Consider the following 27,917-nt stretch of genomic DNA (forward strand, 5'->3'; position numbering starts at 1 on the left):
TTGGGATGGAGTTCTCTTGAGCTTGGAGAAGGCAACCCTTGAAAATTAAGCAGGTATCTTAAGCCTCTTTTACCTCTAGGGCCTTACCCTTTATCTTCCAAGCAGACCTTTGACCTTCATGTCCCCAGCAAGTTCCTTCTTGGTAAGTAGGAGGTCTAGCAGCGCACCTTTCGTTGTTGGCTCCTCTATATCTTGGAGGAATAAATCTTGTCAATGGACTCCAGGAACCTCCTGGACTGCTTATATCCTGCTGTGTTGTCTCACCAGCACATATTAGGGTAGTTGAAGCTCTCTACGATGATTAGGACCTACGAATATGATGCTACTCCTACCCGTCTGTAGAAGGCCTCATCCACTTGTTCTTCAGGTATCCTAGAGCAGACACCCTTTAAAATACCACCTTGACCTGTTGTCTCTTTAATCCCAGCCCATAAACTCTCAACTGGCTCCTCATCCATCCCCAGGAAGAGATCCATGCATTCCAGCTGCTCTCTTATGTAAATGCAGCCCCTTCTCTCATCTTTCCTGCCTGTCCTTCCTAATGAACCTGTATCCTTTGATAGCAACACTCCAGTCACAAGAGCCATCCCACTACATCTCTGTGATCCTTCTCACACCCTTTCCCCCCACCAACAGGTTTTGTTATTGTTCTGCAGATAAGAACCAAGTGCTGCATAAATGACCCTAATATGAGCATTGGCTATTGTTTCCCTTTACGAAATTATATGGAAGCCTGCCTCTGACTAGCTGTGCCAGTTTGCAATGCTCTCTTCACATCCTTAGAGCTGTGTGCAACAAAAATGACTTTTCTGAAGATTAGAGGCATGGTTTACTCTGACTGGAAAGGCTAGTCCTGAGAAGATATTGCTGGATGACTCATAAATCATGTTACATAGGATGCGAGAAAAAGACATTAAAAGCAAAGTCCTCTTAGTTCAATTAAGTATAGCCGTTTCTCACATATTTTATGGGGTTTGTCAGGCTAGAGTACAGAATTGGTCCAATGACCACATATAAAATACTATGTAATACATGAGAAGTAAATTCTTGTGAGCAGCCAGATCTGTCAAAGCTGTCACAGCTTGTTATATCAGACAGGTAATGGCTTAAGAGTGGCAGAGAGGTATGCCTGAAAAGGTAAGAAAAGCACCTTAGGATCCCAGCCCAGCACAGACATAGCTCCTCTATTTGCAGCCACATTCCCCTTAAATTGCAGGCAAGAAGAGAGGGTGGGGGCAACTCTGCAGTGGGGCCAGCCAGACACCTCTCTCATAACAGATGACAAATACTGTAACAGAAACAGGCCACTTCTGTCAGTTTGCTGCCCAGCAAATTGCCTGATGAGTTAATGATGTTGTGACCTAATTAGTCACATCTTTTCCACCTTGCTTTTCCTCCTGTACAACTGGGAATAGAGGATGGAAAGGTCATATTTCACCACTTGCCTTTGATGCACCCCAGCCACCCATACACCCTCCTGGCTGCTGATAGTGCAGTGTGGAGCCAGGAAAGGAGCAGGAGTGGCAGCAAGGTCAGACACATTGCCTGGCAGGAGACACTGGCTTCCCAGGAGAGAAGGAAGACAGATTCACCTTTCCCAATTTATTCTTCAGCCATCTGTCATACCTTCCAAAGGCAACTGCACCAACAGGCACATGGTTTGCTTTGGTCTACCACTCTATTCTGTGATATACTGGCAATTTTTCATCCCAATGTGTAATACTGCTCAAAGTCTGTGGTTTAACACTCTGCCTCCTCATCACTGTGATATGTAACTGTCTTCAAGGTTACACAGTTCACCTGTAGTACCATTTCCTGGGTTTGTCACCTGTAGCCCAACAGCAGAGGACTGCTTCCTGCAATTCTGATTGCCTTGGCCACTGAAGTGGCCATGATTCTCCTGTTCAACATCAGCTTCTCACTTTTTTTTTTGTTCTGATGACCTCTCCAACAAAACAGGACACTGTGCTTCCAAAAGAAATAAAATCCTTGAGCCTGAGTACATCTTCTGCTCTTTGTTTTATATACTATAGAAAATGGAAAAATTTCAACACAGAAGAGAAAGGGTTAACAAAGTACCCAGGCTTATCTTTTCAAAGTGATTAGGGTGAGTGATATGCTATGTGCATTCAGACACAGAGGATCTGCTTAGACATATTAATGTGCACTTGCTTAAATTGCTTACAAGCAGCTAATCAAACACACAGGATAAGACACTGCAATTAATTTCAGAAAATATAAGTATTCAGGGGATTGTTTCTTCCTCCTTTCTCCTCTTGTCTCCTCTCCCCCTTAAAAGACCTGTGCTGGTTACAGCCTATGATTCAGGTTTACACAGAACATACAAATTACCCCACCTAAAAATACCAGCAATTTTCAAGACAGAAATCTTTGGATAAGATACAAGAAATATCTATTCTTCAGAGTTCTGACCCTTTTTCATTACCAGGCAGCCTAGCAACATGCCATCCAGCTGGTTTTCATTAGTATGCCTAACTGACTGACATCCACCACTCCAAGATGCACACTTGTTTTTGTGCTCCCCATTTGTTGCACTGAATCACAGTATCACAGTATCACAGTATGCTAGAGATTGGAAGGGACCTCGAAAGATCATCTAGTCCAATCCCCCTGCCGGAGCAGGAACACCTAGATAATGTTACACAGGAATGTGTCCAGGCGGGTTTTGAATGTCTCCAGGGAAGGAGACTCCACAACCTCCCTGGGCAGCCTGTTCCAGTGTTCCGTCACCCTCACTGAGAAGAAGTTTCTTCTCAAGTTTAAGTGGAACCTCTTGTGTTCCAGTTTGTACCCATTACCCCATGTCCTATCATTGTTTGCCACTGAGTAGAGCCTGGCTCCATCCTCGTGACACTCCCCCTTTATATATTTATAGACACTTACAAGGTCACCCCTCAGTCTCCTCTTCTCCAAACTATAGAGACCCAGCTCCCTCAGTCTTTCCTCATAAGGGAGATGCTCCACTCCCTTAATCATCTTTGTTGCCCTTCGCTGGACTCTCTCCAGCAGCTCCCTGTCCTTCTTGAACTGAGGGGCCCAGAACTGGACGCAATATTCCAGATGGGGTCTCACCAGGGCAGAGTAGAGGGGAAGGAGGACCTCTCTCGACCTACTAACCACCCCCCTTCTAATACACCCCAGGATGCCATTGGCCTTCTTGGCCACAAGGGCACAGTGTTGGCTCATGGTCATCCTGTCGTCCACTAGGACCCCCAGGTCCCTCTCCCCTACACTGCTCTCTAACAGGTCGTTTCCCAACCTATACTGGAACCTGGAATAATAGTATCTAGTGGAAAATACAGTTTAAATCTGCTTTCACCAGAAATATTATCCATGTATTCAATATATCTTTTTAAAATTAGACAGAGTGCAGATTAATATGTCTGCATAATCATTTCATCATAGACAACTCATATGACATCAGAATAGTAAATGCTCTCAGCACATACCTTACGAGGGCCTGTATTTTTCAGCTCAAAGACATCCATGGTGTAGTTGACTCTGCGACCATAGTGGTCAAACTGAACATTTCCTGTCAATCCTTGTATTCGAACCTATAAATGGAAGAGAAAGTATCATGAAGACCCAACCTTATATTCTTTATTCCAAATGTCACAGAGCAGTGCAAGTTGCCCTGGCTATGTCCTTAGATTACTGTAACAACACTACTGCGGAGTAGTCAGTCATTATAAAGCAATATGTTGGCTACTTTTCCTGTGTATTTTTTTTTCCTGTTACACCATCTCAAAAATAGGCTTAGATATGCCAGTATCTAAGTGCTAACAATGACACACAATGGACCTTTTCTTGCATGCTATCATGTTCAACACCTTCCAGCTTCAGGTCCTAAAAAGAAGTTTTTTACCATTGTCACCACTCCTGCAGAATATTTTGGATCACATAAAATAAACCCAAAGGATGACTGGCCTGAGCTCATGTATCTTTTTAGCTCACACTTTGGTGGATTACATGTACAAATTGAGTATATACTGCTCATTAAGGTAAAGTTGACAGCAACCACAGCCTCAGCAAAGCAGTTTACTATAAAAGAAAATGGGCGACATGCATAGGGCCTGAAAAGAATGTTTCCAAACCTTCAGAGTGAAGGACAGATATAAGATTGGCTGTGGCAATTTTCCACCACCTGTGTCTCAGCTGAAACCAGAACTCTATTTTTTCTGTCAGTGCTATACTGCTTCACAAAGGGATACCCAAACTGTGGTCCTCATCCCAAAGAAGTCATGACCATACTGTTTCTGGTTTTGATTGTATCAGGATCTGGCCATCCAAACCTCTTTGGCCAGGTTCAAAGGCTCATGCTAGCTCCCTGAACACAGAAGCCTGACTTCATGTTTCTCTCAATTGTCACAGATCTATGGGTCTGTACAGAGTATGTGAAGCATACAAAATGCTTTATTTCTCTCCCTGAGAGTCAGGATGCAGATTAAAACCAGTTACTCTTTCCCTCTGTGCATTTCTATCTTTGTGGATTTTTCTCCAGGACTCAAACCTTGGCTTCCAGGCACAGCGCTGCCAGCTCTGTCAGCAGTCACTTCTCCTCAGCAATTTCTCCCGAGTGGAGCCTGCTCATTTGCAATGATTTAAATTCTACTGCAGGATTTTGATTTTCTTACTGCCCTATTCAAAGGAAAGGCTAAATCATCTTGACAGAAATCTGGAACTTTCTAGGCATCCATATTCATTGGGAATTCAAAATCCTGTCATTAGAGAAAAATACCTCTCATAATTTCTTTTTAAAGAAAAAGAATACTACCTATGTGATTTCCCTGGGAAAAATCTGCTTTTAATCAAGACAATAGAAACATATTTGAAAGGTTATATTATGGGACCTTAAAAAGGCTAGGAGGATTAGCTAGTTTAATAAATGGTTAGAATGGTGGTGCCATAGTCAGGGGTTTGGGTATTTAGAACACAGGACTTGATTCAGGAGGCCAGGCCTACTGGGGGCTGGTGGAGCTGGTCAAGGGGAAGAGCAGTTTTTGTAGGAGGCTTGCCAGACTGGTCAAGGAAGCTTTAAACTAGATGTGTTGGGGGTGGGGGGGAGTCATTCCATCCCAACACACCCAGTCAGTTGCCAGAACCTATAATAAATGCTCAGAGCAGTGCAGAGATATTCCAGCCGCTCCAGTCAATGAGCTGGCTTCATTTGGAGCTCGGCTCAGATGCCTCTATACAAACACCCATAGCATGGGGAACAAACAAGAGGAATTAGAGATGCGTGCATGTCTATGGGGATATGATATCATTGGTATCACAGAAACATGGTGGGATGGCTCCTATGGCTGGAGTGTTGGAATGGAAGGTTACAGGCTTTTTAGAAAAGACAGGCTCAGCAGGTGGAGAGTGGGAGTTGCCCTTTATGTTAGGGATAGGCTGGAGAGTATGGAACTGTGTCTGGGGACAGGTGAGCAGTCAACAGAGAGTTTGTGGGTCAGGGTTAAAGGAAATATAGCTATAGGAGACATTACTGTGGGGATCTGTTACAGACCGCCTGAGCAAGGAGAACCTGCAGATGAAGCATTCCATAGACAGATAGGAAAAGCCTCACGCTCACAGGCCGTTACTCTCATGGGTGACTTCAACCACCCTGACATCTGTTGGAAGGACGGTACAGCCCGGCACAAGCAATCCAGGAGGTTCCTCGATTGTGTGGAAGACAACTTCCTTCTGCAAGTCATAGAGGAGCCGACAAGGAGAGGTGCCATGCTTGACTTCCTGCTCACCAACAGGGAAGGGCTGGTTGGAAATGTGATGCTCCAGGGCAGCCTTGGTTGCAGTGATCACGAGATGGTCGAATTTGAGATCCTCAGGACAGTGAGAAGAGCGTGCAGCAAGCTCACTGCCCTGGACTTCAAAAGAGCAGACTTTGGCCTCTTCAGGAACCTGCTTAGGAAGGTTCCATGGGATATAGCCCTAGAGGGCAGGGGGGCCCAAGACTCTTGGCTGATATTCAAGGATCACCTGCTACAAGCTCAGGAGTGTTGCATCCCAACTACAAGAAAGTGCAGCAGGAGGGCCAGGAGATCTCCTTGGATGGATAAGGAGCTCCTGAGGAAAATTCAATTGAAAAAAGAGGCTTATAAAAGGTGGAAGCAAGGACAGGTGGCCTGAGAAGAGTACAGGGATGTTGTCCGGGAAGCTAGGGACCAGGCTAGGAAAGGTAAGGACCAGTTAGAATTACACTTGGCTAGGGATGTTAAGGATAGCAGGAAGGGATTCTACAGGTACATAGCAAATAAAAAACAGACTAGGGACAATGTAGGCCCCTCTGGAAGCTCTTGGGAGAACTGGCTACACAGGATTTGGAGAAGGCTGAGGTTCTGAATGACTTCTTTGCCTCAGTCTTCACAGACAAATGCTCTGACCACACCACCCAAGTCTTGGAAGGCACATGAACAGACTGTGAGAATGAAGACCTTGCACCCACTGTAGGAGAGGATCTGGTTTGAGATCATCTTAAAAATCTGAACATGCACAAGTCCATGGGAACTGATGAGATCCATCCACGGGTCCTGAAGGAGCTGGCAAATGAAGTTGCTAAGCCACTGTGCATCATATTTGAGAAATCATGGCAGTCAGGTGAAGTTCCTAACGACTGGAAAAAGGGAAATATAACCCCCATTTTCAATAAGAGGAAAATGGATGACCTGGGGAATTACAGACCAGTCAGTCTCACCTCTCTGCCTGGCAAAATCTTGGAGCAGATTCTCCTGGAAGGCATGCTAAGGCACATGAAAAACAACAAGGTGCTTGGTGACAGCCAGCATGGCTTCACTATGCGGAAATCCTGCTTGACCAGTCTGGTGGCCTTCTATGATGGGGCTACAGAACTGATGGACAGGGGTAGAGCAGTTGATGTCATCTACCTGGACTTGTGCAAAGCATTTGACACTGTCCCACATGACATCCTTGTCTCTAAATTGGAGAGACATCAATTTGATAGATAGACCACTCGGTCGATAAAGAACTGGCTGGATGGCTGCACACAAAGAGTTGTGGTCAATGGCTCAATGTCCAGCTGGAGACCAGCTGGAGTGGTGTCCCTCAGGGATCAGTGTTGGGACCACTCTTGTTCAACATCTTTGTCGCTGACATGGACAGTGGGATTGAGTGCGCCCTCAGCAAGTTTGCAGATGACACCAAGCTGTGTGGTTCGCTTGATACGCTGGAGGGAAGGAATGCCATCCAGAGGGACCTTGACACACTTGTGAGGTGGGCTGATGCCAACCTCATGAAGTTTAACCATGACAAGTGCAAGGTCCTACACCTGGGTGGGAGCAATCCCAGGCACAGCTACAGGTTGGGCAGAGAAGAGATTCAGAGCAGCCCTGAGGAGAAGGACTTGGGGGTGTTGGTCGATGAGAAAATGAACATGAGCTGGCTTCAGTGTGCGCTTGCAGCCCAGAAAGCCAACCGTATCCTGGGCTGCATCAAAAGGAGCATGACCAGCAGGTCAAAGGAGGTGATCCTGCCCCTCTACTCTGCTCTTGTGAGACCTCACCTGGAGTATTGTGTGCAGTTCTGGGGTCCTCAACATAAAAAGGACATGGAACTGTTGGAACAAGTCCAGAGGAGAGTCACGAGGATGATCAGGGGACTGGAGCACCTCCTGTATGAAGATAGGCTGAGAAACTTGGGGCTGTTCAGCCTGGAGAAGAGAAGGCTGCGTGGAGACCTCATAGCAGCCTTCAAGTATCTGAAGGGGGCTATAGGGATGCTGGAGAGGGACACTTCATTAGGGACTGTAGTGATAGGACAAGGGGTAACAGGTTAAAACTTAAACAGGGGAAGTTTAGATTGGATATAAGGAAGAAGTTCTTTACTGTAACGTTGGTGAGGCACTGGAATGGATTGCCCAAGGAAGCTGTGAATGCTTCATCCCTGGCGGTGTTTAAGGCCAGGCTGGACAGAGCCTTGGGTGAGATGGTTTAGTGTGAGGTGTCCCTTCCCATTGCAGGGGGATTGGAACTAGATGATCTTAAGGTCCTTTCCAACCCTAACTATTCTATGATTCTATGCAGCTATACCATTTTCCTTAAATGACAATATCTGTACATCCAGGTTATATGCAAAACTAACAGATAAGCTCACCAATTCAGTAAAGGAAAGCCCAACTACCTTAATAAAAATAATAGAAGTTTCAAATAGTAGTAGCAGCCCTCTTTCTTCATTCCAATTTATAAACCAAAACAACCCGAACAGCCCCAGCTGTTTACAAACGACAAATGAATAACAAGCTTTCCATCTCTCATTACTACCCTTGTGCATAGTATCTTCCAAACCATATCTTGTACAACCTCTGTCCAATATTTAAAAGATGACCAGAATAAAGCCTGCCCTTACCTGTTTTAATGTCCTCTCCATATCAATTCCTTGACCCCATGGGGCTGCAGGGTTAGCAAGACAATCACCAGCATTTCCTCTCCTTGAAATATCAATTTTCTGCCTTCTAAGATTACGGAAAGTTTCAGCCATCACAAGCACTCCATCGTATGTTAATGCAGATGTATACTAAATAGATGGACAAACACACCACTTCAGCATTGGCATGTCTTTACAAAAATGATCTGTCTCAGATATTTATAGTTTGATTCATTGTGCAGCAGTTTCTGCACCTTCATTTATTAAAAAATTCTCCTCAAAAGCAAAAGTAATTTTGACTAAGGTAGAAATGCTGGACTGAGAAGAGTATATTTCAGTAGCTCCAGCTTTGAAACTGTATTTCTTAAGGGAGAGAAATCTACCTCTGAAGAGTTGTTAAAAGAACTGGAAATACTTAAGGTTTGTTTTTTTTCCAATTGTCTTATGTGTTAAGGCATAATCCCACCCATCCAATTTACTCAAAAGAAAAGAAAGGAACACTAATTCACTGAGAAAATATAAATGCAAAAAATGCATGGCTAATGAGCAGACATCCGGGCTATTGGAATTGTTAAGAATGATTAAGAGTATCTTATCTCCTATCAGAAAACCTGTGTTGGCTCTCCGAATGATATAGGGGAGTGAGGGGTTTATGTTTCTACACTAACTACAGTAACTGCTTTAGGTTGAGAACATGCCAAATGAAATGTGTAAAGCAAGTCTTCAACAGATATTAGCCTGAAGCCACATAAACAAAGGGACATTTTCTCAGTATGGTCCTCTGATGAACATACTGCACATGTGAAGTTGTTCACATGCCCAGGGCTGCTATGCATATGCCCTGGAACTTCATAAGTTTTAGTTCACTTATTAAAATCTAATTTCCTTGCCTTCCTTTGTCTTGTATATTATAACCTCTTTGGGACACTGTTTATCGTTGTAATCTCAAATTTTGGTTATCCATAGGTGAATTATGTGCGATCTAGATTAATCATTGTATGACATGGTCTAGTGGGAGGTGTTCCCTGCCCATGGCATGGGGGTTGGTACTAGATCATTTTAAGGTCCTTTCCTTCCCTAACCATTCTATGATTCTCAGAAGAAGGCAGCACAATCCTGTTCATGCGGCAAGGAGTCATATAGACTAAATTGTTCCTGTCACCACTACGTGGGGATATCTGCACTCCATAGCCCAGAGCATCTTTGGTTTTGTTTGTTTGTTTGTTTTTTATCTTCAGACATAAATTTCTTTAATATTCACTGAATTATGTAGCTATGCTTTGTATCTACGTTGATACTTTCTCTAAATTCTGCTAACACATCAATCTCCCAGCCAAAGGAGGGCTGACTGCTTATCTTTGCACACTGCCCAGCATAAAGGATCCCATTTTCAACAAGGTTTGATATTCATTAGTACATATAATACCAGAACTATTTTGATGAAATCATATTTACAACTATGCTGTGATGTGCCTGCCAAGAAAATTATAGGTGAGAGATATTTTGTTATCCATCTGTGAGAGATTAAGAGAGAGGAACAGTGGGATGTAATTTCACTGTAAGGTTGTGCCTGAAAGTGATCACTACACCAGGTTTTGAGGTGGACAGGATTTCCAGAGGAAACTCCAAATGAAATTTCAGGGTAATAAATTTACAATTGCAGTTATATCTCATTTACAGAAGAGTTCAGCTGTCTGGAAAGCTCTGCACTCTAAGTGAATCCAGATAATTAGACTAATTAATGTAAGACTGGTTGAAATTAAATTGTCAGTTAAGCTTTTGACCTTTAATTCCTGTCAGTAAAGGGGTGAAGTTGGAGAATACGTAACAAAGGACATAAAAACACATCAGTGAAAAGTGTTGCAGTTTGCGTTTCTATCATACAATCATAAGGATAGACATAATTATTAGCAAGTATTAGTAAGATCAACTGCCTTCTCTTCTGCCTAAATATTAAGGTATTCATTTATGTATTCAACAAAGTTAATCAGAAATTAGAACACTTAAGTGATAGAACATTTGGTAGTGCTTCAGCCAGTACCTTTGGTGGGGTCTCAGATCCTGGGTATTCTCTCTGGTCCAGCTTCTTCCAGCGCTGCATCAGCTTAGCTACCATTGGGGTACTGAAATCTACCAGCTGAAATCCAGTTACATTGGCTCCTCCATGCATAAACCTCTCCAGAGAAATATCTTTGAATCCCTAGAAAACCAATTTAAGATTTTGTTTGTCCTTGCACATCACTGTGGGTCCAGTCTGCTCTAGGCTAACAAGGCAGCGTAAGAGTGTACAGCATCAGGTTTCCATTAGACACTAATGTTGAACCTTTGTTGATGATTTCCATTGTGTAATAAAGAATGAAACAAAACCAAGAAATAAATTTCCAGCATTATTGCTAGTGTGGTCTTACAGCTAAGCAACACATTGCTGGGAATGGCAGACAGTTTTTGAACAAATGCCTTTGGCGAATCAATTGAAAAGTGCCTGCAGAATATTAAATCCTTAATCCAATTTCCATCAAAACCCGCAGATTTGAATGAGCACTGCACTAGTGCTTTAACCAATATATGCCTGTTTTTTGCATGTTCGCGAAATGAACAAATATGTAAATAAGTTCATTCCAGGATTCATTGTTTAGGCTGAAGGTGTCTGAGATAACGAGGTAATGTAGTAGACACTAGAAAGCAGATACAGTGCATGAGGATCTCACCATTAGTGAAAGGAAAACCTAACATCAGAATCACACTTTGATGAAATTGGATAGTGGTAGCTTTCAGATCTGCTATATATGTATTGAAATCCTAGAGTGACCCACAATACTGAAAGAAACAATAAAGTACACATGCTTCCTGATTTACTAGTTTCTCAGGCTAATTTGTTCAGCATATATGAAGACAAATCCTTTAGTAAAATTTGCCTTTAGAGACAAAACTGAACTTCAAGAAACTGCATAATGTAAACCGCTAAAGCAAGCTAAAAAGCTAGCATGAATCATTCTGCTCTTTCCTAGATGTTGTGTTTAACACTAGCTCAGAGCTATCTTATTTTTATTTTCTTAAATTTCTCTGATTGGCATTTATCCGTGCAATCAGACATGTACTGTCACACTTAAAAAAGGAAGATTGGGGGGTTGTGAGGGAAAGTGAATTATTGACCCAATATCCCAGGGAAAAAAAACCACAAAACAAAAAACTGTTAAAGATCGAGATTTGATTCATGTCTTAAGGGATACTGACAGCAAATATAAAAGGTGACAGATCAGGAGGCTGTATTACCCACATTATTCAACAGCCAGCAGATATCAACATGTACCCCTGCTGAAGCAGATGGGTAGATATGCCTGTCTCCACTGTATATCCCACTAGCAGTTCAGGTTTCTTGTATGCAGCAACGATTTTATATGGGAAAACTTACTTGGGGAACTATAAATTTGTGAAAATCTAATTTGTAAGACCTAAGAGAACAGACATATCTCATTTAAAATGCCTGAGGTCTTAAAAATAATCTGAAGTGATCTTGAGTTAAGGTACAAGTACAGCAAAGCACAATAAATATTTCATGTCAACTAAAATTCCTTGAGGGAGAGTAAAAAGAAAACAATTTAGACCATACGCTAGACCCTGTCTTATAACCACTGTTCTTTGCCAGGCAAGTATTTGGGTTTAAAGAATAGGGTATTTTAATAATAAAATACTGCATTTACTCTTTCTGTTTTTTTTCCCTCTCCCGAACATTATCTGTGTGAATATACAGTTTAGACTTGGAATGAAAATACTGAACTAGCAATTTGACTTGAAATAGCTGATTTTACAGCAAAATGAATGTTCCTTGGAGAATGCAGAAAAGTTACTTTGAGAATTGTTTTGTTAGTAATACTAAAAAGATGAGTCAAAAATCGTAGTGTGGTTCTGTAAATTCTAATTCAGCCACCAGATACTCTTGGCAGTCCTTTGTGCTACATTGATTTTGATAAAATTTGAGAGAAACCTTGTGCCCTTCTTGTCTAGATGGCTGTAACAACAAAACCAAGTTCTTTCACGCACCATAAAGAATGTATTATGTGCAACCACATATTAATGACAAATGGCAAATGTTGTGTGAAGTGCTACAACTTCAAAGTAAAGCTGAGTGTTTCACCTACAGAGCAAGGGTATAATTCTAGAAAAGTATCTTACCAGGTTGGCAACAATATAATGGTATCCTTTAACATGCTTTCCCACGCTCACAATCTGTGGGAGAGAAATGAGAAAAGAAAAAAACAACGTCACACTGTTTTCTCTAGGAAGGTGTTTTCATAGCCAGATAGATACAAATCACGGAATATGTAACATGTAATATGTTGATAGCCTTTCTCTGATAAGATAGCTATAACTTTCCAGGTGCTTAATCATAGGAAAAAGAAAATGAAAATGACTAAGTAATGAACCCGTAATCTGTCTTCCATATGATCGAAAATGTAACAGTAGTATAGCATTTTATCAAATAGAGCAATTAACTATGGGATGAAAATTCATAAGGAGGAGATCATACATGGTCAAACATTAGCTAGAATGCCTACCTGCTGATGTTCTTTGCATTTTAAATAAATGAGGAATTTCTGAATCAGACTGGGTTTTCACCTCTTAGGATGAAAGCTGTTTGCTGTTGAGACGGTCACATACTATGAGTGTTATACATCAGTTAGTGATACGCTAAAGACTTTGGGAGTTGGCATGAGTGGGAACAGAGCAAGAATGGGCAGCAAGGCTACCCTTGAGTGTTTAACCAAAACATAACACCAAATGCTGCAAACAGGCGACAGCCATGATGTGCAGCCACTATAGTCCTGATATGGCAAGATCAGCAACAGGGTTTAGACAATATCTATGTCAGCCTGCGCCTTGTATCAATATTATTGCCCTTTCTGTGATGGAATGCATTTTATTTAACATGCTGAAAATCAAAACTGAGAATAGAATATTTTGTCAATAGAAAATGGTGTTAATTTAAATCGGTTTTACTAAAGAAACTAACAGTAATAGCTACAACATGCAGCTTGCATTTAATACCAGTAAAGAGTACAAGAGTCCTTTTGACTCTTCACTTTTGGTAGTGCACCACTTATTCAGAAAGAGTCAGCTTGCAGCTTAAGTTTATGCTGTTGTTTTATTTGTTTGTTTTCCTCATGCAGTCATCTCCACAAATCATTTTATCATCCTTCCAAATGAATAAATAAGATACAGCCAGAAGTTTTCTATGCAGTGCAGGTTACTCAGTAGGTAATGGGAAGCTTATAGATCTGCCTCCTTGCCTGCTTTGATATCTTAGCTCTAAGCCCTGTCCTGAAAAACTGGAAGCTTCTTGCCTTTACAGATCCCACCTCCTGTTCAAAAGACAGAACAAACATTCACTAAGCCTTGCAGCTCCTTTTCCTGGTGCAGTAAAAAATAATTATCACATTTTGGAGATGAGAGGCAAGTTGCTGAAGGACTAAATAATCTGGCCAAAGACATCTAAGGACCCAGGACCTAAAGCTGTATTAAGACTTGGAAATGCTTGATTCCCAGCTCTATTGTTCCAGTAAATCAATTTGTTTCTACAGCAAAGTGGAAGGGAAAATCAAAGGGGTGTGGCATAAGCATCTTGTCTGTAAAGTACCAAAGTAAATAAGCAATCTGTCTGTTATCCTTTTGTTCTTCTTTTTTCCCCAACCTCTATTTATAGTTTGTATATAAAACTATTTAAATATAGTTTATTTTTTTAACTATTTAAAAATCTTACTTAAAAAGCAAGCATAAGTTAAAAAGCCTTTAGAGAAACCACTCCCCCCTCCCCCAAGCCATGACCAGATTGTCACCCTTCACTGGACTCAAGCACCCATTAGATCAGTGATTAAACACCATTGTTACTATTTTACTGGGTGGGGTGGCAAGAGGGAGATATCACACTTCCCTATCAACACATGTAAGGAGGGTGCTGTCACGTTGTTGGCTTGTTTTTTTTTCTTCACTGAATAAAAAGATTCAAGCTCCTGCTGGTTCAATGGCTTCAACAGGGATGTGATCCCTGACACCAAGAATGCTTTTACTTTATTCCTTCAGTAATACATGATAATGAAAATATGTTTGCCTACCCATTATAGGGAAGTTGATATAGATTAAATACTTACATTTTTAAATAACTACGGTATCACAGTTTGAATGTAAGTGGACTAACATGATTTAAGATGTATGTGACATAACTATGTACCAGATCCTGAGCTTGGGCAAATGACTGCAGCTCCTTTCTTTGGCAATTAACACCCTTAGTGATCTGCTCCCTGGTTTGGTTTCATAACACAAATTGTGATAATCATTGCAACATTATCAGTCAAATACAGCAACAACATGATCAATCTATAACCGGTGAGGTATGTCAGATGCAAGTCCATAGTTGTCACAGACAAAATAAGTCAATACTGAAAATGATTACCCAGATTTGCTTCTGTGCCTGTTCCTAGCAAATACATGTATATATTACTGCACAACTCCTGTATTTTTTTTTTTTTAATGAGTTTTTCAGTGTATTCTCTCAAAACTTGTCTCTTAGGGTGAGTGATAAAGGTATGCATTTATGTATCATCTAATTTTCTTAACTTCCTTTTTAGTCAGTGGAAAGAGCAGGCACTTTGAGGAAATGATTCATCTTATCCTAAAGCACATGTGCAAAATTAATTAGACAGCTTGTGCCCTGAAAGTGCGGATTTTTCTGCACTGACAAGAAAAAGAGTTGATGATGATTAGCTCTGATGTAGACACCTACATTTTATATCCCTAATGTTAACGAAGCCAAATTTCACTGTAAGAATGTTGATCGTGAAAACAGAGAAGAGAAATGGTGCTATATGGCTTGTATTCCCAACCAAGACTGGATACAATTTTGATTTTGAATTTGAAAATGCTTATGGTTATTAACCATACAGTCTGCAAACCAGAAATTGCCTATGATTTGGGAAAAAAGTGCCTGTTTAGTGAAACATGCAGTAAGCACATCATACTTTTGAATACCCAATACAAATACAGTCACCTTTCTCTCTCAAATGATCAAAGTTGCAGATTATGGTCTATAAAAGAGGATATGAATTCTTGCTACCTGAAGAACCACCTTTCTCTGTACTGTGATTCTGCACTAGAGACAAATTGAGGCAATGCACATAAATCCTTCATAACAAGAGAAGTTTCTGACAGCTACTCAGTCTGGAATGAGAACTCTCAGACCTTTCTTCCTATGCTTTAAAAGGTTAGCAGTTACTAGAGCTTTAACAGAGACAAGACTTCAAACAGTCCATACACATAACAGTAAATACTGCCCAGAACCACAAACTAAACAGACAAGTGCTGGCGAGTGAAGGAAGAATTTTTTTCTTCCACGTCAGAATGAAGATGGGGGGTAGAAGATTCAGCAGATGTATTCTGAAAGACAAACAGGACTGAGATTTTGACAGGTGAGACCGTGTTCTAGAAAGCCTTTGCTATAGAAGTTCATTAAGATGGGGGCACCTTAAAAAAACCTTGTACAACACTTAAATTCAGACCAAAGGGCCAATCTCAGTCACAGTCCTGAGAGAGGGCAGAGTTGCATTGCCTAACATCTACATTAGTGAGTAGCATAGTTGGTAAGATAAGATCTGTACAGCAAAGGCATTGGTGCGAAGGAGCTCACATCCATCACATGTCTGTTTCAGCATTTTACTTTGGGTTGTCTTTACCCTGGTTACTAGAATGAGCTCACACTACTCTTCAGAGGTGCTTCTATGCACATCTTCTGTTTGGCATCATCCAAAAGAAAGCCAATCCATGTATTTTGAGTCCACTCTTGATGTACAATGCAGTGAATCAGGAGATTCAATTCAAAAGACCCTGTTCCTGAAACCCACTATGATGCTTTCCATGCCTGTGGACCCCGCTCTCTTAGACAAGCCCTGAGCATCTGTGGGGCATGTAGGAAATCCATGTATATCACAAGGTTGAGCAGTGAGAACGGTCTTCATTTCAAAAGGAAGGCTGTGAAGAGACGGCAACGCTGCCCCAGGCACCCGTGGCAGTTCTGCCTAGGAAGGAGGAAGTCTGACTTGGCTCTCACTGTGGCAGGTTGCAAAACCTGAGGCAGGGCTAGGCATCAAAGGTGGGCTTTGCCAGTCACAGAAGCAGTGGTAAACCATGAAACTGCTGATACAGCAGGTCAGGGAGGACCCTCTGTATGTGTAACTGTCCTTTTCACTGCTTCAGCATGCTTTGATTCAAAGCTGCCCTAGTGCTGGCAAGCTGAGTAAGTGGGATGAGATCCATTCCTCCCCGCTCATGTAGCACTTCTTCACTTACACGCTCATGTAGCACTTCTTCACTTACACCTTCTAAACATTTATTTTTGCACTGTACTCCCACTCTTGAACACCACTTCTCCTTAAAGACTTCTTAACCACCACACAGTGCACCCAACTTTTGTCACTGTGAGAGTTTAAGGTGACCTCAGCTTTCTCAGGGAGGTTTCGGAAAGAAAGTGCTGGGAAGGATGAGCTGAGTTGTGACTTCTTTGGAGAAGGCTGAGAGCAGGGGAAAGCAGGATGCTGCAATGGATTTTGTGTATTGATTTGCATGTTTTGATTCAATGACCAAGGTGGTTAGTGCTTAGAATTGGAACTCTTTTATATTCTTATTTGTAAAACTAAAGTAATTATTAAGTAATCAACACTGTTTTGAGGAAGAATACAATCTGCTTCCCAAATTGCCATTAACAGAAAAGACAACAGCCATTCCATATATTATCCTGTAGTCACATTGTTAGTGAATCCTTCATTTCAGTGAATGCAACAAGAGAGAACCAAAGGAAGTGAAGTGTAAAGGCCATGAGGCTATCACGGTTATTTCAGAATCTAATGCAACTCTTTTTCTTCCTTTTTTTTTCTTTTTCCTCACAAATATTACTGTGTATGTGATTGTCTGCAGAAAGGTGAACTTTGAAGAAAAAAACAAACCAACAGCCTTAGGCTCCATTCACTTTACAAAATGTATTTTTGTATAAGAAACTAAAAAGAGCAGTAGCTTGTGAGAATTTTTAGTTGCTGATCTACCATACTGCAATTAAGAAAATGCCATATTCTCATTTTGGTGATACTAGTGTAACCAAATATAATTAGAATTATACCACTGACTTTAATGTGTGGTAAAGCAGGGCCAGTGATATCTGAATCTCGCTTAGGCTTTAGACACAACTCTGAACTTTCTGACTTTACCGTACAATACTGTTCTTTCCAGTTAGCTGGACAATGGCCTGGCCTAGGAAATTCAGAAAGAATTCCACTATAGAAAAGAAGAGCTACCACTGTCTGCTTTGATTCTTTTTTTTTTTTTTTTTTGGGAGTGACAAGTTCACTGACTTTGATAAAAGTACTGCCAGGCTTACATCAGCATCTGAACAGAGAATCAGGCCCCAAGTCATCCTCTGTTCTTTACTACTATGAAATGGATATTGCATATAACCCATTTTAAAAGAATGTTTAACTTCTGCAGCATAAAATGTCCCTCGTTATGATTTCTAGGAGATGGAGGTCAGTACAGCTGGAGTGAAAAGGACTTATTTTCAGTTAAATCTCTTCAAAAGGTGATTGCTGTGCATTACCAATGGAACTTTAACAAAGGTTTTCCTCTTTACTATTGTGTAACAATCCACTGCCTTAAGAAAAAGAACACCTGCAATAAAATGAAGTCTGTCTAACACAATATAAAAAGTGTGGAGACTTGTTAAAGACGGAAGATTGAGACCTGACCTGAAATATTGCAGTAGAAACGGTGATGATGTAAATCACGACTGAAATGAGATTTTATACAATATCTGAAGCAAGAATAAATCTTTTACAAAGACATAAAAAAGCAATTGAGAAACAAGCTTAATTTTAACAGCTAGTGCTTGCAAAAGGGCACTATTGTTGGGGAAAGGGCTGACTGTTAACGGCCTACAGCCACCAGAGAGGATGTTAAAGAAGGCAATACACAAAGCAGAAGTGGCTCTGTACAGATCAGCGTTTCTTTCTCTGCTGTGAAGGCAGGCACTGAGCCAGCACAGCGGTGCGCACACTGAGCAGAGGGGAAGGATGCTTCCCACACAGCCCCCATGCCCACAACCAGCTGGCAGGGGATTGCCCTGCACAGCACAGGCAGCTGCTGGGTAAGAAAACCTGGAGAGATGGCTCAAAGGCCATTAACCAGTGCTCTAAGCATGGCTGGTTGCTTTCTTCTGCTGCTCAGAAGCCTAATCCTGCAAAAGGCTCACTCAGAGCTAAATGGGATGTGCAGACTTGTAGGGAAAAAAGAGGGGAGGAAAGAGAGGAAGGGTGTAAGAAGGTCGTTTTACAAACCTCCAAACCATCTGTATTCATCCTTTGTCTTCTACGGCCTATTTGTTCTTTCAGTAACTGAAATAACCTATTTCTTGGGTCCAAACCTCATCAGTTGTGTGGTGCAGTGACAAAATGTGTTTTTATTACTGTGCAGTGTGGGACTATTGTTGTGTGCAAAACCCCAGCTGCTTCACAGAAAATGAGCCTATGCAGAGAGCCCTTCCTGGCTCTGCGGGGTGAGGAAAATGCTGGTGGCAGTGCTGGCAGCTGGCTCCCTCAAGGAGAAGAGCTATCAGCTTGCATTGACATTACAGTGTCACTAAGAAGCAACTCCCTAGACCTTCAGGGAAAAAAAAGCATGGAGAGAAAGGAATGATGAAGAAAAGGCACTTTATGAATCTCCCACTCACCCTGGGACTAAGAAGAGATACACAGAGAGCTGCTACTATGTCCCTGAATTAGTGTTAAGTCCAACAATGCTGCTACCGGCCCAAAATACTGCGTGCCATGCGCATGATTTGCTCCCACAGTTCTGTGTGAGCAGAACTAAACCTGTGTTTCGTTCATGAAAATAAGAAAGATATAGAGGACAACTGGAGACAGTCCACGCTGTTTCTGACTCAAGGGATAAAGAAATCCTCATCATGCAACTTAACTACATGTGAAAGCAATGCAATCTCTTGATGAGCATTTACCTGTGTTGTGCTAGTGACCTTTTGTGCCAATGCACTTCTGCATTCATGAAAAAAGGAAAGTAGAAGAAATTGTGGAGGAATCATTAAGCTAATACTCTAATTAACATGTCCAATTAATTTATGCTTTTCTGTATTATGACATAACTTATTAAAGTATTATGTTTTTATTTTTTATTACTACCTTAAATTAATCATGCAAGTGATCTAAATATTATTTTCAACAATGTCAGTTGGAAGCTTCAGTTAGTAGACACGCTGGAAACCAACGTTAGGAAAAAATGTTTTCAAAACCAGCAAAATTTACAACTTGATCAATTTAGAGGAATTCAGCTTTTTCAGGTTTAGCTCTCCATTGGCAAAATATGAAAGAGCAGATCTAGAAGGAGTGGAATATGTCATCTTCTGTACTTTTCTCCATTCACATATTTATTTACTTTCATTTTGATGGTAATAATAATAATCAATCTTTTTGTGACAGCCTTCTTCATTTTACCCATCAGAGAGATTTGGTTTTCAATGCTAACACATACATGGTACTTTTCAGCTACATATCTCAAAGCTGGAGAAGCTGAGGATCAGTGATGTCAAATGACACATCGAAAAACTGAGTTAGACAACTATGAACAACATCCAAGACACTGCGCAGCTACTTGCCTATCATGCTTGTTAATAAGTATTGTCAGCTATTATTAACTAGAGTTTACTGGCTTGTAATTTTTACTAATGATAGTTTGCTATGTGACAACCTCACAATGGGTTTAATTTTTAATATAACAAAGCACAATGTACTTTTTATTATTATGTATCAGTTCAGCTGTGCATATTGAAGCATTAAATATGTGCCAGATGCTGCATAGCAGTTTTCACCTCTATGTTTAAAGGCAAATACAGCCCTTGGTGAGCAGCGAAGCTTGATCCTCATGATACAGAACACTGATGGAGCTGAGAAAAGTGCCTGTCTACTGGGAAACATCCCATTTAACTCTTATGGGTAGGGGAGGGCAGGGAGCAGAAAAAAGTCTGGAATCAGCCTGTCTGCTAGACCAGGAGCCAGACTGTTGATCTCTGACAGCAAAACTGATTCACTATGCAGAATTCAATGCTGCTCACAGTGGACATTTTGCAAGACTTTGAACACACAGAATGCTGAGGTTTGAATTTTTTCAGATGGAAACGGGTGGGAGAGGATGGAGCTGCTACAGATGGAAGAAGAAAGGAAATAGATTCCCATTCTTGCAGAAAGGAGAAACATTTTTTGCTACATAGTCCTGTATATGCCTATGTGCATGTGTTTATGTACATATTCGTGTGTACAAATATAGAAACACACACTGTAAATGTTACTGCATATGAAAAAAGCCTGAGAAAACAGAAATTAGAAGCAGTGATATTCTCTTTCAGAAAGAAGTAAACATAAAGGTCCTAGGCAAATGCAATTACATTTAGTCTGTGTTTTTCAGTTTGCTTCGCTGAGCTTTGCATGAAGTTCATTATGGAGACATGGTTAAATTAAATTCCTGTTAAAAATCTGCCCAAGAGGACTATCAGGAATTAGGAAGAAGTAGCAGAGTATTTAGTAGCAGAGAATGAGGAACCAAAATACTGGAGAAGCATGTTGTCCAGTTTAATGGAGTTGTTTTTTTTTCATTTGGTCACTTCAAGTAGCACAGAGATTGATCTGGTCACTGTAGTATTCCTTCTAGCTGTTTCTGATGCAAATACATTATGGGTTTGCAAGATTCAATACAAGATGATACACAGTTCACCCACTCACAAAGTATTTTTATCTCAAGAGCTGCATATAGGTGTGCCAATGGAGCAATGAGAAACAAATGAGCTCATTTGTATAGATCTCTGCCTTATTTTGTGGCCTGATGCTCAGCATGACTCCACAAACACAGCAGGACAGGCTGGGCACACACTGTAAAGGAATAAGCTTTGCATGAAAGCTCCTGAGGATTCTGGTAGACAAGTTTACCATGAGCCGCTCATGTGCCCCTGATGATGGATCCAGTGCTGGACTGCCCAGTACAAGACAGAGATGGGCATACTGGGGTGAGTCCAGAGTAGGACCATGAAGGTGACTGGACTTGAAGCATCCCCTATATGAAAGAAGCTGAGAGAGCTGGGACTGTTCAGCCTGGAGAGAGAAGGCTCAGGCAGATCTTAGTAGTATGTATAAATACCTGATGGGATGGTGATAGGGAAGAGGTTATCAGAGGTGCACAAGAATGGGACAAAAGACAACACAGTTTGCAACACAAGAAATTCCAGCTAGATATAAGGATTTTTTATTTTTTTTTATTTTTTACCATGAGGTAGACAAGTACTGACACAGGGCATAAAAGAGTGGTGGGATCTCTATCTTTGGAAGTGTTCAAAGTATGACTGGATGAGTTACCTGATCTAAGCTTGCCCTTGTGAGCAGGGGGAGTATCCAGATGGCCCTCAGAGGTCACTTTCAACCCCAATTATTCTGTTACTTGATTGTAGAATAGAACTGTTTATGTCAGTACTTCACAGTCTGAATTTCAAAACTAGGTCCAAAATCTGTCTAAAAACAGATCTCAGAGCCCCAAGACTCCAGTATTTTTTTTCTGGTGCTTTATTTGCTTGGCAGTGTTTAATATGTGCTGAAAATGAGAGTTCTGGCAGAAAAAGAAAGATAGGACCATAACTGTTAACTTCCAACTTCAGCATTTTATGTTTTTGAAAGCTTCTTTCTATAATTTTAAATGTCCTTTTGATAGAGATTAACACAGAAAGAAATAAAAAAACAATGAAGGGCCAAAAGAAAAGTATTTACAGCTAACAACACTACCCATCATGATCTAAATGATTCTTACACTGCGCTTTTCAGCTTAATTGTAAAATCTATTTGGAGCATTGACTTCATTGCATTATCTGAGAATATTTCTGAGCACCGAACAAACTTAAGTAATAGCTGTGAGATCAGCTCTGGCTGAGCAAATGACAGTCTGCTTCTCTAGTAATAAGTATTATTAGTGTCTGAAGAAGTAAAAAGAACAAATATAGTGGTTGAACAAGTAACATATGTTTTCTCTGAAATCTTCAGAATCATTTTCTGTGATATTCTTCAAGTCTGACCTCAGCTTCATTGATTTATAACACTTCACTCTTGCTTACCAGTTAGCAAACTGAGAAACAACAAAAGAAATCTATGACATGCATTTACCTAAGGTAAATTATTCCAACTAACTAGATGCAAGTAAGACAGACGAGGGTGATATGACATTTCCTTAAATGTGTGTGTTTTGCTTTTTTGTCCTCTTTCCTAAGGAAATCATATTTGTGCTACTGACTTGTCTGAAAAATAGCTTTTAACACATTTTGCAACTTCAGCTTTATTCGAAAGGAAGACAGTGCCTCTAAGACATTGTCTAATATATTTAGGACATCTAAGACACTAAGTCTCTACAGTCCTTATTAATACTGGCTGCTGGGTGAACAGAGCCACCAAAAGGATAAGAAGCACCCAGACACTACACTTTCCATCTGATGCATGGGTACTGTCAACTTGCACATCTTTCTGTATTAGCCATAGTAATTTCTATTTCTTGATTGCGTAGTACATTTTTAGGAAAGAGATTTTTATGGTGCTTGTGGTAGTACTGGTGGTCTAAGAGAAGAACAAAACCTGTGAATGACAAGGGTGTATCAGTCCTTACTTCTTACTGTTTTAAGAAGCTTATGGATTGCTTTAGATTATACTCATACAAATGAAGCAGTGAATAAATTCTAATGAGAAGAAATAATATGAGGAAAAAAAAATGTTAACTTGGAAGCCTGACTTGGGGTTTCATAAGTTCAGCTTAAATAGGCATCTGTAATTAACTTTGTTTGGGCTTTCTCAGTAATAAATAAAAAGCCACATTTCTTTTTTAGCCATATTTATTTTGAAACATGTGTTCTGTATTTCAAATAGAAATGCAGTAAATGCATAATAAGATTAAGGATTTTCTAATTTTGGTAGATATACCCTTTATCTTTAGGCTGACTTGACTTTTTATTTTGGTGAATAAGCCAGAACTGCAAATAGATACACTATTTTGGAATGCAGGAAGAAAAATTAAACTAAAAGAAAGAGTAACAAAAGAAAAAACTGGTAAAAAGTGAGAGGAACACATGGGCCTGATCCTTGCTGCATCATATGCAGTACATGACTTTGGCCTGGACTATTCAGATGCTGTACTGCTTGCTGCCAGTATTAGCGGATTAGTTGGTAGGAAATGGAAATCACATTACAATGTGTTTCAAGTCTTCATTTCATCTTAAGCAGAAAGTTCTTTGCATTGAATTCAGTGGAGCACTTTAGAAACACAACTTGGAAAGAAGAGACGCACAAGCAGAGAATTTTCTGTCTCTCTCACCAACTTCCACTCTTTGATTCAAACAGAATATTTTTGTGCTTTTAAAAGACCACCTGCTGAAACTGCCATGAAAAAAGGGATGTTGATAAACAAGGACATAACAGTCCTTGACAGAAGAGTATGAATCACTAGAAATGCATTCTGCTATATAAGCAATATCTGTTACATAAAACTGTGGAGATGTCATTTTATCTTTTTCTGTCTTTGCTTTATCTCCTTTTTTTCTACCTTGCCCCAGTAGGCAGGAAAGAGAATGGTAAAACCATTTCATCCATGTAGGAAAATGGAGCTTTGTCTCATTTGTTTCTGTCTTGTTTGTCTTGTTTCTGGTCATTTATGCAATACAAATAAAGGACTATCATTGTTGGGTTTGATGGTTTTTATTTATTTATTTATTTATTTAAACCATGTGGCATATTTTTGTTATTGCTGTGTTTGAGCAGATGAAACAAAGAGCCAGGGAAGTAAACCAGGGAGACAATTCATCAGATTTGAGATCGCTTACATAGTTCTAGAAAACATTCTGTTAAGCATAAGCAGTCCTACATAACTAAGTAGAATTGATTTCTCCAAAATGGAAACACATCTTCTGGAAGTTCTGGATGAAGCTGACATGAAGTAGACCTTCATAAAATCATAGGATCATACAACGGTTTGAGATGGAGGGGACCATAAAGCTCATTTAGTTCCAACCTCCCTGCCATAGGCAGTGACACATTCCCTCTTCATTTTACTGCTTTTGCAATAAACTGTGTTTTGCAGCACAGCTATTTCTGGGGGTGAGCAGCAGTGGTCATGTCAAGCATTGCAGCCCCTTGTGTCAAATAAACAAAACAGCAAAAGTCTTGATGCTTGTGGCTTGTCTTTCAGAGCCTGGGATTGCAGGATGTTAATGTCTACATGAGGAGTACAGAGGAACTTCACTCACAGGTTAACAAAAAGGTTTTCCTTAAGATACTAAGGAGGCAGGGTGTTCTTTCACCATCTCGAGAATGAAGTGCGAAAAAGAGCTAAAATTATCTTGGCATGCTTAAGTTACATCAGATTCTCGAGAGTAGGTGGAGATCTACTGACTCAGATAGGCTGAAGACACTGTCTGTCTTACTGATGAATTGAAGCAACAACTCTGTGATCCTGCAGAAACCAATGTCTTGCTCCAGCATTGTGCTTAAACAGGGCTTGTTGCTGAGCCATGCCAACTCTGTACTAATACAGAATCCAAGCAAAAGGTATCCTATCACACCCAAATATCTCCAGTTGCTACTGGGGACTGTTCTATCACCCCAAATATCTCCAGTTGCTACTGGAGACTGTATTGTCTTGTGTGGGTGAGCATGACCGAAGAAGAGGAGCAGAGCTTTATTAAGAAAACCATCACAGCCCTGTAAGTCTTTGCATAGCCTTAGAGAGTTAAGATCTGAAACCTTTTCTGAGGCTAAGACAGGAGGGGGCAATCCAAGAAAATCAAATATAAACACTTGGGCTGAATGCACCTATTGAATTTAATGCTGGCCCTAGTCTTCCTTTCTACAACAGAAATTTGAAAATGAAACTCCATCTTTCTATACTTCATCCTTACAAGAAGTACAGGTTTGGCCCTTGCCCAAAACATCAACCCCACCATGGCAACATAAAAACCCAAAAGGAAAATTATGTGATCAAAAATGCTCATCCTGGGCTGTGAAAAGGGGGAGCCTGGATTTCAGGTAAGTCATTGGGTTCCAGAAGAAAAATTGTCACTGAAGACAAGCCTCAGGTATTGAGTGTGAAGGCAGGTTCTACACACACCAAGGCACATAGAGAGGAGAAAATAAATGAGAAAAATTAATGAACTTAAGGAAAATATAGGATACAAAAAGAAATAGAAAACAGTGAGAGTTCCACAAGAAGTGAGAAAACAACAAGCTGCTGATTTTTCTCAGCTGGGAGAGGACAGAGAGCAGAAGACACCAGGTCAGATAAGGGGTGGGGGTAGGAGAGCAGCCCATGAGCTCACTTTCTGAGCACAGCCAGTGAAAAAGTCTCCAATCTTCACTGCTTGAGGTCCACAGTCATGAGAACTGTGAATGTGCATACATATGGACAGTCACTTGAGAAGAAGCCCACAAGCCAGCTTTTCTCCCTTCATTAGCATAGATTTAAGGGCAAAGCAGTTTGAGTTACGGTCTCATTACTGAGATTTAATTACTTTTCCTAAATGTTCTGCAGAACATTTACTTGTACATTGCAAAGTATTACAGTATAGTCAGAACTTAGGCTTTCAATTACAGGAGAACTAGGCAGGAAAGAAGCTGAGTTAATTAGAATCACTGAAGCTTAATCAATTCCTCTGTGTATGCAAGGAAGAGCATGCCAACTTTTAGTCCATTTGTGAAGCCACCTTACCTGTCTGCTATAGGTTATTAAAGATTTCACGCAAAGGGGAAAAGTCAATGGCTGATATTTTAAAATGGCTGTTATTTTGCTTTTTTTTACATTGGGCTAGACTCTTTTTGCTTCAATCCCATTTTTGGCAGACTAAATGTTTTTGTGTCTGAGACTGTTTCTGACTGCACATCCTTAAGAAGTACTTTCTGAAAGCAAAATGCTTTCATTTGGAGCCCCAAATCAGCACCCTAGCCCTCCTTGGATGTCAGCCTGTCTAGGAAGAGCAGGACCTTCGCAACGGACAGTAAAGCTACAGCTCTTATGCATACTTCGTGTAGCCTGGCTATAACGCTATTCCTGCTTGTACAGTGACCTTTCTTTGGAAGGATGGAGAGGATCCCCATGCATGCTGGGGAAGAAGAGAATTCATATGATCTGGGATAATTATAAAAATATTCTGAAATATATGAATTACAATTTAATTAGTTAAAGTGTAAATAAATATATATATGGGCAGTCACTATTAGAAAAAAAACACAAACCAGTTTCTCTCACTTCATTAGCATAGAGTTAAGGGCAAAGGCTTTACACTTAGGTGTGAATAAACACCAGCACAAGTACAGAAGAGGTCACTTCCTGGGTAAAATTCATCCTGCCCCAAATTAGACAGTAGCCAGATGTATCAATTCCAAAAAGTGCTTGTACCACTAACAAAGATACAAGTATGTTGCAAAGTTAGAAATACATGATCTTTATGGTCCCTTCCAACTCAAACCATTCTTTGAAGTTAGGTGCTCACTCCTACCCTCCACTCTCCTGCCACTATTAATGGAAAGAGGTCTCTTTTGTGCTTGCCCTGTCGATGTGTTAACCAAACTCACCACATCTGATTCAGACTGTTGAGGCCAGGCACTTCATTTTAACGACTTAACAAGCCTGCATTAAGTACCTATTTTAGACATGCAAAATCTAGTCCTGTATGAACTGACTGTGCAGGTGCCAATCTGGAAGGAGAACGAGTGAGAGCTCCTGGTAGCAAAGAAAACGTACAGCTGAGATCATAGAAATGTAAGTGTGCACTGTATGGCTTCATTTTGGTTTGAAACTGAGTGGACTCTCAGTAGATACACCTATGCAGGATGATAGGTGTATCTCAAGACTTATGGTAATATAACACACTTTATCTAAGTCACATTTGTATGCCATGTAAAAGAAATCAGGTTCATACACGTGGGCACACACACAGACCTGAGAAATTATTTTTCTCAGTGTATTTTAAAAGGCCTTCAAATGGGTGTTCTGTTTTACTACCACACAGGCTGAACTGGGGGAGGATCTCATTATAAGCTGTAGAGAGCATGTGCTAAAACATAATGGCATTCAGAATCAAAAAAATGGCCAAAAGAATATGTATAGCAATATGGTGTTATCTATTCTTCTCTTGGCAGCAGTCATAGAAAAAGTCCTTGTTAAATCAGCCATGCTATTAATTCTCAGTTTCCCTCTTTATCTTCTGACAGTGAAAGCAAAACTGACGTATATATTTCTATAAATATTATTTTTGCATTTCTGTATCACGAAAGACATTTCGTATTTCCGTGACTTTGGTAGCAGATGCATCATGACCGTTTTTGCAAAAAATCCTCAAAATTAACGCGCTAGCAGAGAAACAGAACGGTGGTGGAGGATGGACCACCAGCAGATGGCAT

At 40.5% G+C, this 27,917-nt stretch overlaps 1 protein-coding gene across 10 annotated transcripts in view; it reads right to left on the bottom strand.

The window, feature by feature from the left end:
• Positions 1–27,917, bottom strand: part of GRIA4 (glutamate ionotropic receptor AMPA type subunit 4) — a 220,621-nt gene that overhangs the window by 66,338 nt on the left and 126,366 nt on the right. For all 10 annotated transcript variants that reach the window (XR_009744190.1, XM_061457772.1, XM_061457778.1 and 7 more), the window contains exons 5-8: positions 12,577–12,630; positions 10,445–10,603; positions 8,386–8,553; positions 3,471–3,575 (exon numbers count right to left, since the gene is read on the bottom strand). Coding sequence is in view for 9 of the 10 variants with exons in the window: in XM_061457772.1 (XP_061313756.1) it covers positions 3,471–3,575; positions 8,386–8,553; positions 10,445–10,603; positions 12,577–12,630 (486 nt within the window). In the remaining variant the exon portion in view is untranslated. The remainder of the gene's footprint in view (positions 1–3,470; positions 3,576–8,385; positions 8,554–10,444; positions 10,604–12,576; positions 12,631–27,917) is intronic.

The sequence above is a fragment of the Pezoporus flaviventris genome, unplaced genomic scaffold (assembly GCF_033815535.1).
Source record: "Pezoporus flaviventris isolate CSIRO_AGI_PZ_B2104156 unplaced genomic scaffold, CSIRO_AGI_Pfla_v1 ptg000025l, whole genome shotgun sequence".
NCBI classification, from domain to species: domain Eukaryota; kingdom Metazoa; phylum Chordata; class Aves; order Psittaciformes; family Psittacidae; genus Pezoporus; species Pezoporus flaviventris.